This window comes from Phytophthora ramorum, assembly GCF_020800215.1.
Source record: "Phytophthora ramorum isolate Pr-102 chromosome Unknown Phyram_PR-102_s0003, whole genome shotgun sequence".
NCBI lineage: Eukaryota > Oomycota > Peronosporomycetes > Peronosporales > Peronosporaceae > Phytophthora > Phytophthora ramorum.
This window is the reverse complement of record NW_027150649.1, coordinates 5030342-5047326: the sequence shown is the minus strand read 5'-3', so window position 1 is coordinate 5047326 and position 16985 is coordinate 5030342. Positions and strand designations below refer to the sequence as shown.

Here is a 16985-nt window from a genome sequence, read left to right as displayed (position 1 = left end):
AAACCTTTCACTTCCGTATTCTCCGCGCACTACGCAAAGACCAGAGAAAAAAAACAGCAAGAAGAGAAGAAAAACGGCGATGCTGGACACGACTGACGTCGTGGAGGACGCGCCGGCGTCGCAGGACGCGAAGACGCTCGTCCCGATGTCGCTGAGTTTGTGAGTGGAGCTTTGCGTTTGGAATGTCAGTAGTCGATCTCACGTGGATGTGTGCTTGCAGAGTGGCCAAGAAGGAAAAGATCTTGCAGACGGAGGTCGCCAAGCTGGAGAAGGTGTTGACCCAACGCAATGAGGTGCTCTGCGGCTTGCGAGAGAGCCACGAGTACCTGCTCACGACCAACGGGCAGCTACAGTAAGTTTCCTCATATATTTCCCTTCTTGAAGTCAGCAGCTCTAATCGCTTTCTGCTCGTTTTATTCAGGGAAAGGAGTCGACTCCGGAGAGAGAAACTGGTGGCGCTCCGTATGGTGCTGGAGGCTGATCACGAGAGAGATGGAGCTGACGAGCTCGGTCTCTGCGACTCCATCGGAATGAACGAGCTGGACGCTACTGCTGAGAAGTGCGACGTGCTGAAAGACATTTTGCTGGGGCTTACGGACAAGCACACCGCATTGGAGCAAAGCTGCATGGGGCTTGAAGAGCGAACGGCGCTTCATACAGAGACGCTGAGTGTGAAAAGGGAGCAGTTGAAACAAGGTATGAGGCTGGAAAGAAGCAGCGTTTCGTCGCGGCAGTAACTTACTGATTAATCTGTTCCAGTTCAAGGCACCCTTCTATTGCTGCACGAAGATATTCACTCGACTCGGTGGAACTTCGAGGTAATAACGATGCACTGTCAGTCTGAAGTCGCCATTGCTTTGGTCACTTACAGCAGAGTGACCTTGATTACAGAATGACCAAGCCGAACTCACGGAAGTAAACAAGCGACTCAATGTTGTTAGCCAAAATTCTCAAAGCGAGACAGCAACACTGGAAAAGATCGACGCTGCACTTCGAATGGAAAAAGTCACAGTTGAAGACCTCCAGACAGTATGCCTCTGCACGCTTAACTCGCTGTGTTCACGTCCGCGCTGAGAACAGTATGCTTGCATTGTGAAGGTCTGGCAAAACTGCCAGGATATGGTCCATGAAGAACACCGCCAACTTGCAGTTATGAACGAAGAAGTTAAGAGGTATGATAACGTTGGAAGCTTGTTAGTGTTCATACTCATTGGAAATGGTTATGCATATTCAGCGAACGGCGAGAGCTCCAGAAATCGCTTGAAAGCAACGGGGTGCGTAAACACCTTGATTGTCGTCTATACAATACTGTTGGTTGATAGTGATGTTACAGGCGACTTGCTCTGCGGATGAAGCAGTTTTAGAAACAGCAAAGGATCTGCAATCACGATTGCAGCGCCTAAATGTAGGCATCAGCTATTACATTTTGCGTGGTCAGATCTGCTTACATGCTTTTGATTTTCAATTTGTAGGAAGACGTGACCAGCGCGAAATTTTTCAAGCGTGAACTAGCACTGCGAAGAAAGCAGGAGATAGATATGCTGGCCGTTACACAGTCAAGCATCAAGGTGGTTCAAGTTGGTTGCGCAGTATCCATATCTAAGCCGCTTCACTAACTGTCATGAATTCGCTTTGAGCAGGCTAAAGATGAACAGTTAGCTTGGCTAGAACGCCAGCGCGTGCATCTTGAAAACGAGTGCAATGAGGCGTCAACAGCCCAAGCTGCCGACGAAACTGGTACGATTTGTGTTGTTAGATCGATTGGCGATGGCTTCCTTTTGATACTGTTCTATCGGTACTGGGCGTTCACATTAGCTTATCAAGCCCTTCTCGAGGAGCACAAAGACGCAATGGCTGCTCTCGGAACCCAGACCAAGGATGCCGAAAAGCGGATAAAGATTACGGAGCGTGCCATCTCCGCGCGAAATAAAAAGGTGGTCGCTATCAACAAGAAGGTTGCTCAGAAGACAAAGGTGTTGGCAGAGTGGAAGGCCAGAATTGGTGCGAAGCAGGAGGAAGTGGCGAAATCTGCAGTTACCCAAGAACTTGTCGACGCTGACGCACTGAGCGCGCAAGAAGCACTGAATCAAGAACTGCGCCTTCTTGAGCGCTCCCAACAACTGCGAGCTATGCAGGAAATGGAAGCAGAGGAGTTACGCTCATCTTGCGCTGCACTGGACACTGATACTCGACGAGTGCACAAAACGCTCGCGAAAACGAAGAACCGTATCACGGCAACACAAACCGCTGTGAAAAATCGCATCGATGAAATACGAGAGAAGTTCCTAAGCTCCTTCGTTGTTGCCGACGCACAAAATCTCATCGAACTATTAAACGAAGAGGTAAGTGCAAAGGGCGGAAGATGGCACCAGCACAAGCATTTTAATGCTACGTTGTGATTTAGATTGAAAGCCGAAGAACTAGAGGTGCAGAAGAGGTCAATTCAGCAATTGCAACCAAGGGAGAAATGGTACGGTTGGTACGAGAACGGCGGACATCTATTTTTTTTTGCTGATTTGCGTCCGTTGATGCCAGCTTAAGCAGAGATACGATACTGTGGCGGCTGACACCCGCACAAAATACAGCAAGATTCTGCGGCAAAAGGTTTCGTAGTCATTCGATCCATCAATCAATCGCTCCCAATCTGCCAGCTAGCTGACAATCGTATACTCTGTTTAGGAAAGGCAGCACAACACAAAGCTGGGAAAGCTACGAAACCTGGAGACGGAAAAGAACACAGCTCCCTCTGCACGAATGGGCGAGGGAGACACCGTGCAGCCTGTATCTGCGACAGGGTCTCGTGTAGACAGGAACAAGGAGAGTATGACGTCTGAACAAGTTAGCGAGGCTGAAAGCGAAGCGTTCGACCCGCCAATTCTTCAGCGTCGGAGCAGCCACGGAGTTCCCGGCAAGGTGCGTACTCATGGCTCCAAGTAGAACTGGTTGGAGCAGCATCGCTTGAAACCCACGCTCTGCTTTTGTAGGCACCAGTAGCCAAAAAGCGTTCGTCGAAGACAAAGCCAACACAACAGAAGGCGCCGGTCGTGGCGAAACACACCCTACCGAAGCGAGCTCCGAAGTCAGCTCGACGGCAACTCGCACCGGGATTAAATCTGGTGGACGAGTCTCCCCGGACCGACAACGAGCTGACAGATATTTTCACCGCCAACGCAGCAGCAGGATCACGCAGCTTGTACAGCGAAGGTGGAGCACGTCGCCCTCGCCTGAAGAGACGAACACCGGCGCAGAAAGCGTGGAAGACAGCAATAGCAGTGAGGAATCATCCAGGCCCAACGAGAGTCGCAAGTGCCACCCCGGAAGTGATAGCACCCGTGACCATTGCCTCCGCCAGCTCTAGTACGCAATTGGATCCTGCCGGCGGGATGTCAAGTCGCGATCCTCTCGGTTCTCCAGTCGGTTGTGACGAGAACCTTGGCGTAACGCTGGACGGCAACAAAGTAAACCCGGTAAAGACAGTCTCTGGTGCGGAAGCGCCATCCCTCTCAAGCCAGACAGCGGCTAAGAAACAACAACTGCCAAAGGTACGCCGACAAAACCCAATTGCTTGTCCATGTCGTTCACAGGCAGCAGTACCGCAGCGAGTTAACAGTTTTTGAAGCAGGTGGGTCAGCGCAACAAGGGCACCGCCAAGCGCCGCACATCGACGAAAGTCTCGCACCGGTCCCGACACGTGAAAAAGATTGGACACCTCTCACTTGCTCGCTCCACAGCGGACTGGTCCGCCGCCGATTCGTTCTCGTTTAACTGAGCCTGTATCCAGGCCCCTGCGTCTCCATTAACACCACCGCTAACATGACTTCCTTGCCAAAAGATGTGGGCTTCGTAGAGCGTCCCTGAGGAGCGTACCCCGCCGCGGAGTCTCGCGTAGAGCGCCAGTCCAATCCTGCGACACCAAAGCGCACTCAACACGCCTCGATCAGCTTGGCGGCTTACGCAATTCGGAGGTCATCATTGCCGTTTACGCAATACGATTGGCTCGCAGTTTAGCTCGCCAATCACATCTTTTAGCCGGTCTCAAAGGTAGGACGGTCCTTGAATAATGAGGGGTGCAGGAAGCTCGATCATCATTACGCATTTTGCCAAGACCGATCGATAATGTTCTCCTCTGTGCTTCGCTCCGCTTCTCGCCAGCCCATGGGCGCCGCCTCCGCGACCGCCGTGGCGTCTGCCCTTGGCCTGGCCAGCTTCTCGACTGCTGCGCACAACGAGGGAGAGCCCAAGGTGGCGCTGAGCCCCAAGGAGTTCCGCTCCTTCAAGGTGACCAAGGTGGAGGACGTGACCCACGATACCAAGCGCCTGGTGTTCGCGCTGCCCAGCAAGGAGCACGAGATGGGCATCACGGTGGCTAGCTGCCTGATGGCCAAGGCCAGCGTGGACGGCAAGACCGTGATCCACCCGTACACGCCCACCAACACGAACGCCGAGAAGGGCGAGCTGGAGCTCGTGGTCAAGGGCTACCCCAAGGGAAAGCTCAGCAAGCACATCGTGAACCTCAACGTGGGTGACGAGCTGGCCATGAAGGGCCCGTTCGTCAAGTTCGAGTACAAGCCCAACCAGTTCAAGAGCATCGGCTTTGTGTGCGGCGGCTCGGGCATCACTCCGGCCCTGCAGGTGGTCAAGGAGATCTGCCGTAACCCCGACGACTCGACGCAGGTGGTGCTCATCTTCTGCAACCAGACGGAGAAGGACATCATCCTCCGCGATGAGCTGGACGCGCTGCAGTACATGTACCCGCAGTTCCAGGTACACTACGTGCTGGACAAGGCCGAAGCCAACTGGGAGGGCTACACGGGCTACGTGACTAAGGAGCTCGTGGAGAAGCTGCTGCCCGGTCCGTCGGACGAGAGTCTGATCGGCGTGTGCGGCCCACCTCCGATGATGGACGCCATCTCGGGCAACAAGGCCCCCGACCGCAGCCAGGGCGAGCTCAAGGGCCTGCTCAAGGAGATCGGCTACACCGGCACGCAGGTGTTCAAGTTCTAGGCGGCCAGCCTAGTGACCGATCCAATGACGTGTACACAGCGACTGGAGCTGGCTAGCTAGCTATAAACGCATACTGTCAGTGCATCACAAGTGCTCAGTCTTGCAGCAAAAAACAATATAGCGCACTGGTTTAACTTTTCAATTCGATCTTGTGCGCAGCTTGGCTTGTTAGCTCACTTCAGCTCGTATTCGGTGGTTCAATGCTTGCTCTAATCGTAGTACATGGACAAGTACTCTCGTCCACTTCCACTTCTTAACATTACGACGCCATGGATGCACGGACCCGTAAGAGTAAGATTGGCCGACAGGTGGGAGGAAAGTCTACACAGTTCGTCCACGCTGCCCTTTGAACAAGTCGTGCAATAACGTTACGAAAAGTGCGGTCATTATAGCAAAGTCTTCGACGCATCCCGAGGTATTGTATCACTTTGTGTGGTAATGAGCCCTGCACGACCAACAAAACGGTTGCTTTTAGGTGATCGCATATCGCTCGACAGCGCATTCAACATGTTTTTTTTTGGCAAGCTTATGAGCGTATCCGTATCCTTAGACTCGACTGGTGGCATCCAGAGAGCCTTTGTTTTCGGTGAGCACACTGTTGTAGACTGGGCTCTCCTTTCTCTTGGCATTGACATCTCTGTCGCCTGGAATCGGTGATATGGCGATAGACACAGGTTGTAAACGATGTAGAGAACGATATTGACGGAGCTGATCAGCAGACACAGCGCGTTACCTCCGAACAGGAACCAGCTCGAGATCATGGGGCAGTACACAATCCACATGACGTTGTTCAGCGCGCCTGCAGCCACCATCGGGATCGGGATGAACGCCGCCGACTTGTAGTGCAGCACCTTCATCATACGCTCGAACGGCGAGCTGAACATGTTGAGACCAGCCAGCACGCCCAAGCCCAAGTGTATTGAGATGGGGTATGAAAAGCTGGCACTGCTCTCAAGACAATGTAGACGGCGCAGTCTAATCGGGTTTGTGAAAGCGGTAGATTGCCCAGGTCTGTGCCGCTTGTGCGTTAGTTTGGTGAACAAAGTGGACGAAGTGATGCACGTTGAATGGTTCATCGTTGAGAAGTAGGTAGCACTCGCGCTGTCTTGCTAACCGCGAATGCTGTAGTAATTCTCCTCGATATTGGATTCCTCGTGCTGCAGTATCAAACCTTTTCTTGAATTCGGAAAATCGCCACTATTCACTCGATGTAACTCCTTCCCGAAGAGATTTTCTGCTAACGACAACAGCGAGAGCATCGGCAGGAGAAGACATAGGGGGAGAATGTGAGGCAATTTTACGATGTACATGCACAGAGCCGAAGCCAATACAAACAGGTTGACTCCGGGCAATCAACGAACTTTCATTGCGATATTCCGATCACGCGCGCAAGTCACTTGGACACTACACCTCGGAGAGCTGCGTGGTCTCGAGGTGGCCAGTCTGGTTCATGTAGGTGAGCTGCACGTTGCCGACGCTGTCGATCTCCATGGCTGTAATGCCGCAGTGGTTGTAACGCATGCGGCCCCACGTGCCGTCGGGGTCCGCGCCAAGCGCCTTGCACACGAACCACCGGATGATGTTCGCGTGACACACGACGACGCGGAATCTGTCGTTCGCGCGCGTCTGCGTCGAGCGAATCCCGAACGTGTTGGCGTAGAGCGTCTGGTCCTCCTGGCTCAATGGGCGTTCCTCAGTCTGCAGGTCTTGAGGGATCAAGTGGCGGAACATGGTGCGGTACGCCATCTTGAGGCGGGCGCAATCCGCCACCATATTGTCCAGCTTCTCTCTCGCCAGCTGCTGGCGGTTGCCGTGCGGCAGCGGGTTGCCCGGCCAGGCCTCCCGGAAGAGTTTATTCTCTCGGAGTTGCACTGCCCCCGGCGGGAAAGCGTCTCCAATGCGTTCCGCAGTCTCAAGTGCTCGCCGCACACCGCTGTGGTACACGGGGAACTTTGGGAACCGTTTGAGCACCATCCGCTCCGTCAGGTAGCGGTGCAAGAACCTGCCCGTGGCTCGAGCCTGCTGCACGCCCAAGTCCGTGAGCGGCCCGTGCATGTCCACGGACGGCGTTTGCGAGCTCGCGTAGTGGCCGTGACGCACGAAAATGATGTGCGTCGTGCGGCTCTGGTCCACGAGCGACAAGTCCGTCGTGGGCTCCACAATGTGGGCCTCGGCAGCGACCGCAATGGCTGTCATCCAGTCCATGAGCGTCTGCACATTAGGAGCCCCGATGATGCGAGTGCTGCCATTGGCCAACTTCAAGCTGAACGACGAGTTGTCCTGACGCTCTACCGACGCGCCAGCAATGGCCCACGTGCCCTTGAGCGCGCCATACCGCTGCTTGCTGTCGATGGTGTAGTACGAGAGCTCCTGGCCGCGTAGCACGAAAATCCGCTGCGCCACAAATAAGAAAATAGCCCACCACAAATAAGTTTTTTTAGAAATGGACAGCATGAATAGAAATTGTGGCATGGAAGACGTACACTTACATTCTTCCAGGTCTGCAGCCCGGCCTCGCCCTTCTTGGACAGTTCCCCTTCCATGAGCACGTCGCTGGCGAACACCTGCACATGAGCGTCGTGGATTTTGGCTTCGGAGAAATTGTTGCTGAGGTCCGTGACCACGGACGGCCGCATCATGGAGGATGGTCTCATGACGGACGCCATCATGGACGGGCGGGGGCCCTGCTGGCTGGCGCCCAGCACCTGCGTGGCCCCCAGTTCGTCGCCCACGGGAGTGAAGTGGTCGACGGTCGACAGGCGCGAGTTGAGCATGTGCGACGGCCGCACGTCGTCCTCGGGGGCAGGACTTGACATGACTTCCATTGCTGAGGTTTTGCTGTGTCGGTAGAAAGCCGCTTTGCAGAGTGCCTTGACTCTACTGCCAAGCTTACACAGCAGCTGGCAACATCGGCGGAAGCGAGCGCTCTGACTATACTGCTATCTCCTAAGCCACCATAGTGGAAATGTGTATGGACATGGCGTCTTAGGAGTAAGAAAGTGCAAGCACAGTTGAAGTCGAAGTTGCTAGTGCTGTAAGCTCGGAAACCAAATTGAAGTTTGGAAAACAAAGGCAGCACAAACACAACTACATGCAGATAGATTAGATTTACACACGACTGCTGACGTCTGCAATGGGCGAGTGCATCATGTTGTACACGGGGCTACGCAAGGTCTGCTTGCTCTTGGTTTCAACATCGCTGTCGTCAGGTAGCGGCTGAACGCCTGCAACGTTGAGTTGAAGAGCGTCCGGGTCATCGTGATCCAGCCGCAGCGGGTGTGTCTTCGGGTTGTAAACGATGTAGAGAACGATGTTGACGGAGCTGATCAGCAGACACAGCGCGTTACCTCCGAACAGGAACCAGCTCGAGATCATGGGGCAGTACACAATCCACATGACGTTGTTCAGCGCGCCTGCAGCCACCATCGGGATCGGGATGAACGCCGCCGACTTGTAGTGCAGCACCTTCATCATACGTTCGAACGGCGAGCTGAACATGCTGAGACCAGCCAGCACGCCCAAGATGCCCAGTGTCGTGTCCACCCCGTCGTTCGACTGGTTGGTGTACCCGGCGTGGCCGAGAATCGCGTACACTGTGATGAGACCCAGGATGGTGGCGCCAATGATGATCCTTTGGAGCGTTTTCTTGCGGTCGCGGGCGAACCAGTAGAACGTAGCGACGTAGATGATGGCGATGATGTCGGACGTGAGGAAGGTGGCGAACATGGGGAACCAGTTCTTGACGATGGCGCCGTCCAGCATCCAGACGTGCGCATTGGCCACCATGCAGACGAGCGGCAGCACGGACGCGATCCCCGTGTCCTTCTTCTGGTAGATGCGGTACATGGAGGGTATCATGCTCAATGTCACGGAGATGGACGTGATAGACGCCAGCACGCGGAAGAGCGTCTCCACGACAGCATTCACCATTGTTGCTATGGTCTTGGACTGTGGAGGAGGAGTTCGAGTCGAGCGTGGCGAGCTTAATAGCAGCGACAGGAGCGAATTGCGCTCCGCGTCGCAAGATAGAGACTGACTGCGACGAGTGGGACAGTTCGGTGCTTGAAGATGGTGAAGCGACGTTGGCCTCAGCCAGTCAAAAGCATGTTGTCTGTCCGCAGGTGGTCATCTCAACCTGGACGTTGAGCCAGACTGGGCAGTGGTGGTGTGTGTCGTCGGGCACGTTACTGAGCGACAAGGTTCACGCCGAAGCTTACCGTGCTTTTAGTGATTGACACCCCACTCCTACTCAGCCGATGCTACAAATGATCGCCGGACTCCACGCACACAACCCAGCGTACTGTGGGCCACAGTACAGTCTGTGGCAGACAGCGTTTGGCGTCGAAATCTCTCCTCACTTTCCATTTGGGCCCCTATATTCGAAAGACTCGGTCTTCTCAGGCTCTGTGTCAGCACTGCTGACTCAGCAGCACCTGGGTGATCAAAGTCCTAGCTCTTTCGCATAGCCCCCCTCGACCTACCAGACCAACAAGGCGAGAGGCGTTCGCGTCGCTACCACCATCCTGCTGACCTCCTGTACTTATCAACGCACATCTTAACACGCCACCTTTCGCATCATCCTCTGAGCCGAGTTGATGCAGTCGGGTGGTGGCGAAAACAATTCAAGCATGAATTGCTGCAAGATCCTCATTGGGACGGATCAAACGTTCGTCACTTCGCTATGCGATGACGGCGTCGCTGGGTATCAACAGCGTCGGGGTCGGCCCATCAGACTCTGTGTGTTCGCATTGTAAAAACTTGTGTATTTGTTCATGGTCTCTCTGAGTCAGTTCTTGTTCATCCGGTGAATATGTCCGCTTCGCTTGTAGGACAATTTACAACAATGTTAAGTAAAAGTTTACCAGAAAATAACGAGCGCCTTCCATTCACAAGCTCAGCACTACGGTACGGGAACGGAAAACCACGGACGGTGATCGCCGCTACGACCGGCTGCGGAGGCCTACACCATATCAGCGGTCGCTCATCCAATCTTGCAGATTGCGTCAAACGACACGTACTTTGTACTTTATGGCTTACCAGAGCATTTGACGCAACATAAGCATTAGGATTCGTTTCGTCGCTCATCCAATCTGGTGATTGCGTGCCAGGCATCGCTGTTTTCAGTTCATTCAGTGCATCGGCTAAACGAGATTAACACCTGAATAACACGACTTGGGCTGACAGAAAGATCAACGTCGCTTCACCACAGCCCATCGAATTATCACTCCACAGTTTGCGTCGTCGAGCACTAGTGCTTACCTGCGCCTTCCACGCTCACACTTCCCACTCGTAACCCCAGCGCCCTAGCAACCATGGTGAATGCTGTCGTGGAGACGCTCTTCCGCGTGCTGGCGTCTATCACGTCCATCTCCGTGACATTGAGCATGATACCCTCCATGTACCGCATCTACCAGAAGAAGGACACGGGGATCGCGTCCGTGCTGCCGCTCGTCTGCATGGTGGCCAATGCGCACGTCTGGATGCTGGACGGCGCCATCGTCAAGAACTGGTTCCCCATGTTCGCCACCTTCCTCACGTCCGACATCATCGCCATCATCTACGTCGCTACGTTCTACTGGTTCGCCCGCGACCGCAAGAAAACGCTCCAAAGGATCATCATTGGCGCCACCATCCTGGGTCTCATCACAGTGTACGCGATTCTCGGCCACACCGGGTACACCAACCAGTCGAACGACGGGGTGGACACGACACTGGGCATCTTAGGCGTGTCGGCTGGTGTCAGCATGTACAGCTCGCCGTTCGAGCGTATGATGAAGGTGCTGCACTACAAGTCGGCGGCGTTCATCCCGATCCCGATGGTGGCTGCAGGCGCGCTGAACAACGTCATGTGGATTGTGTACTGCCCCATGATCTCGAGCTGGTTCCTGTTCGCTGGCAACGTCATGTGCCTTTTGGTCGGCTTTGTGAATATCGTTCTCTACATCGTTTACAACCCGAAGACGCACCCGCTGCGGCTGGACCACGATGACCCAGACGCTCTTCAACTCAACGTTGCAGGCGTTCAACCGCTACCTGACGACAGCGATGTTGAAACCAAGAGCAAGCAGACCTTGCGTAGCCCCGTGTACAACATGATGCACTCGCCCATTGCAGACGTCAGCAGCCGTGTGTAGATTTATTTTTCGTTAGTCCACGTTTGAGCTTCCTACATGTATTCGCTTTGGATTAGTGGCAATAAGACGCACTTTAACCATGCCTTGCTGTGTACCGTTTCCCGGCTGATAATCATGAACAACCGAGGGCAAGCAGCGCGATGACTCACCTGACTTGCCTGTTGTCGAGTGTAACAAGGAAGACAGGTCATAGGATGAATACGGTGGGTACAGCTCAAAGTATCAGGGATTGAGGAAAACAATGCAATAGCGCAAAACTTTTCATAGTTAAATGGGCGCGCTACAGTAGCCGGTGCCACCGGCGGTCACCTAACGCAAGCCGAGATGGCTCGTCGTTCTGAGCATGTAAAGGGTGTGTCGGCGAAGGCAGCGCTCTCTGAGGCAACTCCATTTTAACTTACTGCTTGTTTTTCGATCGCCCTACGAACGGAGCGGAGCCAGCGGGGACTTGACCATTTGGTACATGGGGCTCTGCGGAAACGCTTTGTCGGCCGATTGAATGCTTGTTCGCTCGATCGCGATCGAAATGGTGTCGTCTTCTTTCCTCTCCTTCTCGAGCAGATCATCCAGCGTCGCACCGTAGCCGAGCGGGTGCTTGCTCGGGTGGTAGATCATGTACACGGTCAGCTGTGCCACGCCGAGCGCCGCGCAGCAGGCGTTGGCCACGAAGAGGAACCACAACCCAGACATGGGCGTGTATATGATCCACATTGTGTTGTTGAACGTGCCAGCGATCACCATGTGAATCGGAATGAAGACGCCGGTCTTGTACTTGATGACGTCCCTGATCTTGAGGAACGGCGAGCTGTAGAGCACCAAACACACGCACACGGCGATGTAGCCCATGATAGAGTTCACGGTGTCCCTACTGATACTCGTGAAAACGCCGAGCCCGCCCAGCACCGCGTACGTAGTGATGATCAAGAGAACGGTTGCGTACACAGCAATGACTCGCAAGGCTTGCGTTCTGTCGGACGTGTAGCGCAGGAACACGAACATATAAACGAGCGAGATAAATTCCCCGGCTAAGAAGGTGGAAAAGACCGGGAACCAATTGTTGGTCAATAGACCCTCCAGCATCCAGTTGTGACAGTTGGCAAACAAGGATACCAGCGATACGATGTTGGTGTTACCGATGGACTTGGTCTTGTAGATCTTGCAGACCGCCGGCGTGGGGCTCAGAATCATCATAAGCGACGTGCCGGCTGCGATCACACGGAAGACGGACTCCACTGAGCTGGACATGTCGAACTCGGCGATGGATTATTTCTAACTGCTCGTACTTGTGCTCCACCGGGTGAATAGTAAAATGAGACGAACAGCAGCAAGCTTGTTTTTGGAAAGAATACTTGCCACAATCGTGTGGCGGGTAGATGGAGAGAGGAAGGCCGAGATGGGCGACTCGATGCATCGTACATGTACCGTATGTCGCGACTTCGGGTTGCCCTCAGCAGCACTGAGTCAGCGCACCAAAAGCCTTGCATATCCGTTTAACGACCACAAGAACGTGCAAAACCAACGAGACGCCCGCTCAAGATTGGATGCCCGATGGCTTTTCCCTGGATTGGGAACACTTTTCATGGTAACCTCTTCCAATCACGCAGATTGCGGCCAAGTTGGCCGCCAACAGCGTATGTTATGGTTACCAGAATATTTCACGCAACCTATGCTCGAAGATTAACCCAATCAGAAGTAGGACACGAGCAACGCGTCCGTGCTCGATGCTGGACGGGGCCATCATCAAGAAATGGTTTCCCATCTTGCCACCTTCGTAACTCAGTGAGTGAAGAAGGATGTGAGTGACTCACGTCCAACACACAAGTGCATGTACTAGTACTTGCTAATATTGGCCACGTCAGTGGTGACGCAACTTCGCCACGTTCTACTGGTTCGCCCGCGACCGCAAGAAAACGCTCCAAAGGATCATCATTGGCGCCACCATCCTGGGTCTCATCACAGTGTACGCGATTCTAGGCCACGCCGGGTACACCAACCAGTCGAACGACGGGGTGGACACGACACTGGGCATCTTGGGCGTGCTGGCTGGTGTCAGCATGTTCAGCTCGCCGTTCGAGCGTATGATGAAGGTGCTGCACTACAAGTCGGCGGCGTTCATCCCGATCCCGATGGTGGCTGCAGGCGCGCTGAACAACGTCATGTGGATTGTGTACTGCCCCATGATCTCGAGCTGGTTCCTGTTCGCTGGCAACGTCATGTGCCTTTTGGTCGGCTTTGTGAATATCGTTCTCTACATCGTTTACAACCCGAAGACGCACCCGCTGCGGCTGGACCACGATGACCCAGACGCTCTTCAACTCAACGTTGCAGGCGTTCAGCTAACTAATGGAAGGAGATCTGAGGCGATGGGGGACTGAAGCAGGGCGTCATCGGCATGCTTCATCAATCTCAACGGGACATCCTTCTATTCCATAGCACAAGGAAAATCTACGCGAGTTGTACTTTGTACTTGTTAATCCATTATTCTCCGAAGGGCGTCCTATAGGTACGTAGCCTACAGAGTCCGAAATGGTTAATGCCTGAGCCGACTATCGCCATGCAACCTTCCCTACCTCCAGATAGGCACACGGCGACACTAGAAAACTTTTCTGCTAGTCTTGTCTTGAAGCAAACGTGGACGGTGCTCAGTCTCGTCATGCAGGTCGCGTGACGTGACATCCGTTGAACAGCTCTCGAGTCGACGCAGCATTCTCCTCAAGCCTTACGTCCGCGCTGGGAGGTCCACCAAGAATAGCATTTTTAGATGTGGCGGGTAGATCCTTAGCAGCGAACAACGGGCTCTCGGGACCCCTTCAGCGATCTTCTTCCTCCTCCTCCTCGCCTCCGCGGAGGATGGCGCTTGTGCGCTGGAGCTTGGAGACTGGACGAGTGCGCTTGACGGAGCGAAACGAAAAGTGAGAGCTTACTGGAACAGCGAAGCCTCGGGGCGTACTCAATAACACCTTCGAGAACACCGTCGAATTGGATGCAGACGCTGGGTTCACGAAAATAGTGTTGAAGTGCGTGCGGACTGCAGGGCAATGCGTGCGACCAGCAATGGTTAAACTTGAGAGAGCTGCACGAACAGACCCTGTCTGGACTGGGCAGCAGCTCTCACTTTTGATTTTCCTCTATACATTACGGCAAGAAATCCTCGGGAGCAAGGCCAGCTCCCCTCGTTAGTGCTTTACACTTTCCTACACTGAAACACACGAAAGTTCATCAAATAATAAGCCGACATTCATGTATTGCCTCTGGATTTCAGACTTGTCGTACCCTTTGACATCGGTGAATGGGGGGGGAGGCGGTTAAATATGGAAACAAGTGAGTCTGCATTCGATGGATGACTCCAGTTTTTGTAGTAAAGTAGAGCTTACTCTGCCTGAAACAGCACCTCAATAGTGACCCCTCTTTGCGAACATCTTGCTATTTGTATTGAAACACACCTACCCCTAACACATGATTTTTGCGGCTTTTGAGCCATACAGATCATCCTGTCCTAACTAATAGTTGCCGTGGACCAGACCACTATCAGATATAGCAATAATATCAGATAGAGGAGGACGGGTAAGAACGCGAGGATGGTGTCCTCTTTATTTGGCTTCTATACCTCGCGAATAGCTCCGTTAAATGCTCATTTGGTATTTTACCATGGGGAGGAAGACAAAGCACGTCGGCAACCTTACGTTTGACCACAAGAAGAAGATCTGTCTGTGGAAACGCGATTCTCCGTCATTAACGCAGGAGCAACTAGCTGAAAGGGCGCAGCGTGAGTTCGCGCTTGTGAAGCAGCCTGTTCAAGGCACCATATCAGCGATCCTCAAGCAAAGTGACCGCTTCCTGAAAGTTCGGGATGAAGATCGCGAGACCAGGCGTGCTAGGCCGCTGAACTTTCCAGAGCTGGACGAGGCGCTTGCTAACTGGGTGTTGCATTGCCAGGCTCGCCGCATCATGCTTGATGGCAACATGGTTAAAGCAAAGGGATTGCGTCTCCTGGAGAAGCTAGAAATCGCTGAGGACCAGCGAATTGGATTCTCAAATGGGTGGCTTCAATCATTTCAAAACCGACATGGTTTTAAGAGCTTTCGTGTGCATGGTGAGAGTGGATCAGTGGACACCTCCTCGATTCCTGATCAAATCAAGCGCCTCCGGGATGTTATCAAGCCTTTCGCGCTGGCAGATGTGTACAATTTTGATGAGTCGGGACTGTTCTACAAGTTGTGTCCTGACAAAACCATCGCAGCCCGTCAAATCGAAGGTGCCAAAAAAAGAAAGACTCGGATTACTGTGGCACTTGCGTGCAATGCTGATGGCTCCGACATGCGCGAACCATTCTTCATCGGGCATGCCAATAAACCAAGATGCTTCAAGAAAAAAACTGGTGAACAACTGGGCTTCCAGTACCGCAACAACAAAAAGGCGTGGATGACTGCCGTGCTGTTTCGTGAGTGGCTGCAAGCTTTTGATAACGACATGGAGAACCAAATGCGCAAAGTGTTGTTGCTGCTCGATAATGCGTCGTCGCATATCATTACGGGACTGGAGCTTCGCAGCGTTTCCGTTCATTTCTTACCCCCCAACACTACCTCCAAGTTGCAACCATTGGATGCAGGAATAATTGCTGCACTAAAAAGACGCTACCGTCACCGCCAGCTACAACATGCCCTCGATAAAGAAGAGGAAGGCGTCGACAGGGACATTTACGCAGTGGATCAATTGCTGGCAATGAAGTGGGTAAAGTCATGCTGGAGAGAAATCAAGGGGGATCTTGTCCTCAACTGCTTTCGCCACACAAAGTTGATACTTGGACGATCGTCTTCGCGTCGTTCCTGCCGGGAGACTGACGAACTGATTGCTGGTGAAATTGTGTCGTGCATGCAGCGTTTGCGAATTCGTGACCCGATGCAGATTGACGAATTTATCTGCAACCCCGCCGAGGACAACACTAAAATAGAAACAGTCACCGACATGGAGCTATTGGACGAGTCATCAGATGCATTCTTCATCGAAATGTCATCTGGGGAGCCACTGCAGGAAGATGAGAGTCACGACGACGACCTGAATGTCGAGGGTGATTCGTATGAAGAAAACACTGAGCAAAAAGTGAGCGCAGTGCGCAGTGTTATCTTCATGCTTGCTGATCATCCAGACTTGGAAGACAAACTCATGAGAGATCTTCGCTCCCTTCAAAGCCGAATGCGGGAGCAGCTCAGACTGGAGAAGGAGGAATCGATGAAACAGACTTCAATCACCAGATTAGTAGCCAGTAAAGGGCTCAAGAAGGGACTTCTAGATGCGCCTTAACCATAATATTGCTCATCAATTTTCGGTCGATGTGATATCAAGTTTAACATTTGACAGGGATATCAGCTGTCTGTATACTACTGACTGGGAACGAAGTCGGTGGATTGAAACCATATCATTTATAACAGGATATCAGCGATGAGAGGGACCAATTAGGACAGGATGATCTGTACAAATCTCTAATGTAGCTTCCTCGTACCGAATCAATGCTTCAATCGGAACTTCCTTGTGCACAAACAACGTTTGGTGTTATTTGACCAATCAGAATCATAAACTTGTTTGGCTACATTTTTCAGACGCTTTTTTCTCGAAAAACATTTTATCCGATGAGTGCTAGTTTTGGGATTATTTTTATGGTTCATACCAAAAACTACGAGGTCGTTACTGAGTTAGACCCAAATGTACGAGTTCATACCGATAGTAGGGGTACATATCACTTAGTACGATTGCGTCAGACAGTAATCTACGAGTTCATATCAATCGGCGAAATTGCATCCGTACTTCAATTTTAAAATCTTGATCTCAATATTGATATGATCTTTGTAT

General features: G+C 52.8%; 8 protein-coding genes across 9 annotated transcripts; 4 read left to right on the top strand and 4 right to left on the bottom strand.

The window, feature by feature from the left end:
* Nucleotides 1-79: 79 nt before the first annotated feature.
* Nucleotides 80-3769, top strand: KRP23_4610 (uncharacterized protein; the record flags this gene model as incomplete). Its single annotated transcript, XM_067889590.1, has 16 exons — nucleotides 80-159; nucleotides 221-352; nucleotides 422-696; nucleotides 760-818; nucleotides 892-1029; nucleotides 1099-1172; nucleotides 1235-1274; nucleotides 1334-1405; nucleotides 1473-1568; nucleotides 1641-1737; nucleotides 1816-2342; nucleotides 2405-2470; nucleotides 2536-2604; nucleotides 2680-2913; nucleotides 2985-3542; nucleotides 3623-3769. 16 exons carry the CDS (start codon nucleotides 80-82, stop codon nucleotides 3767-3769), a joined length of 2664 nt encoding a protein of 887 aa, XP_067748736.1.
* Nucleotides 3770-4155: 386 nt separating this feature from the next.
* On the top strand, nucleotides 4156-5004 carry KRP23_4609 (NADH-cytochrome b5 reductase-like protein; the record flags this gene model as incomplete). Its single annotated transcript, XM_067889589.1, has 1 exon — nucleotides 4156-5004. The coding sequence occupies one exon, from the start codon at nucleotides 4156-4158 to the stop codon at nucleotides 5002-5004; it is 849 nt and encodes a 282-aa protein (XP_067748735.1).
* Nucleotides 5005-5550: 546 nt separating this feature from the next.
* Nucleotides 5551-5888, bottom strand: KRP23_4608 (uncharacterized protein; the record flags this gene model as incomplete). The annotated part of the gene is made up of 2 exons (XM_067889588.1): nucleotides 5551-5648; nucleotides 5738-5888. The coding sequence occupies 2 exons, from the start codon at nucleotides 5886-5888 to the stop codon at nucleotides 5551-5553; spliced, it is 249 nt and encodes an 82-aa protein (XP_067748734.1).
* Nucleotides 5889-6408: 520 nt separating this feature from the next.
* KRP23_4607 (Serine/threonine-protein phosphatase Pgam5, mitochondrial) lies at nucleotides 6409-7829 on the bottom strand (the record flags this gene model as incomplete). Of its 2 annotated transcripts, none has more annotated exons than XM_067889587.1 (2): nucleotides 6409-7398; nucleotides 7488-7829. In XM_067889587.1, the coding sequence occupies 2 exons, from the start codon at nucleotides 7827-7829 to the stop codon at nucleotides 6409-6411; spliced, it is 1332 nt and encodes a 443-aa protein (XP_067748733.1). The 2 variants fall into 2 exon arrangements, with proteins under 2 accessions (XP_067748733.1, XP_067748732.1); XM_067889586.1 differs by having other exon boundaries at nucleotides 7494-7829.
* A 283-nt stretch (nucleotides 7830-8112) lies between these two features.
* KRP23_4606 (Bidirectional sugar transporter SWEET10) lies at nucleotides 8113-8934 on the bottom strand (the record flags this gene model as incomplete). Its single annotated transcript, XM_067889585.1, has 1 exon — nucleotides 8113-8934. One exon carries the CDS (start codon nucleotides 8932-8934, stop codon nucleotides 8113-8115), a length of 822 nt encoding a protein of 273 aa, XP_067748731.1.
* Nucleotides 8935-10316: 1382 nt separating this feature from the next.
* Nucleotides 10317-11138, top strand: KRP23_4605 (Bidirectional sugar transporter SWEET10; the record flags this gene model as incomplete). The annotated part of the gene is made up of 1 exon (XM_067889583.1): nucleotides 10317-11138. One exon carries the CDS (start codon nucleotides 10317-10319, stop codon nucleotides 11136-11138), a length of 822 nt encoding a protein of 273 aa, XP_067748730.1.
* Nucleotides 11139-11558: 420 nt separating this feature from the next.
* Nucleotides 11559-12383, bottom strand: KRP23_4604 (Bidirectional sugar transporter SWEET7; the record flags this gene model as incomplete). Its single annotated transcript, XM_067889582.1, has 1 exon — nucleotides 11559-12383. The coding sequence occupies one exon, from the start codon at nucleotides 12381-12383 to the stop codon at nucleotides 11559-11561; it is 825 nt and encodes a 274-aa protein (XP_067748729.1).
* Nucleotides 12384-13192: 809 nt separating this feature from the next.
* Nucleotides 13193-13513, top strand: KRP23_4603 (uncharacterized protein; the record flags this gene model as incomplete). Its single annotated transcript, XM_067889581.1, has 1 exon — nucleotides 13193-13513. The coding sequence occupies one exon, from the start codon at nucleotides 13193-13195 to the stop codon at nucleotides 13511-13513; it is 321 nt and encodes a 106-aa protein (XP_067748728.1).
* Nucleotides 13514-16985: the final 3472 nt, after the last annotated feature.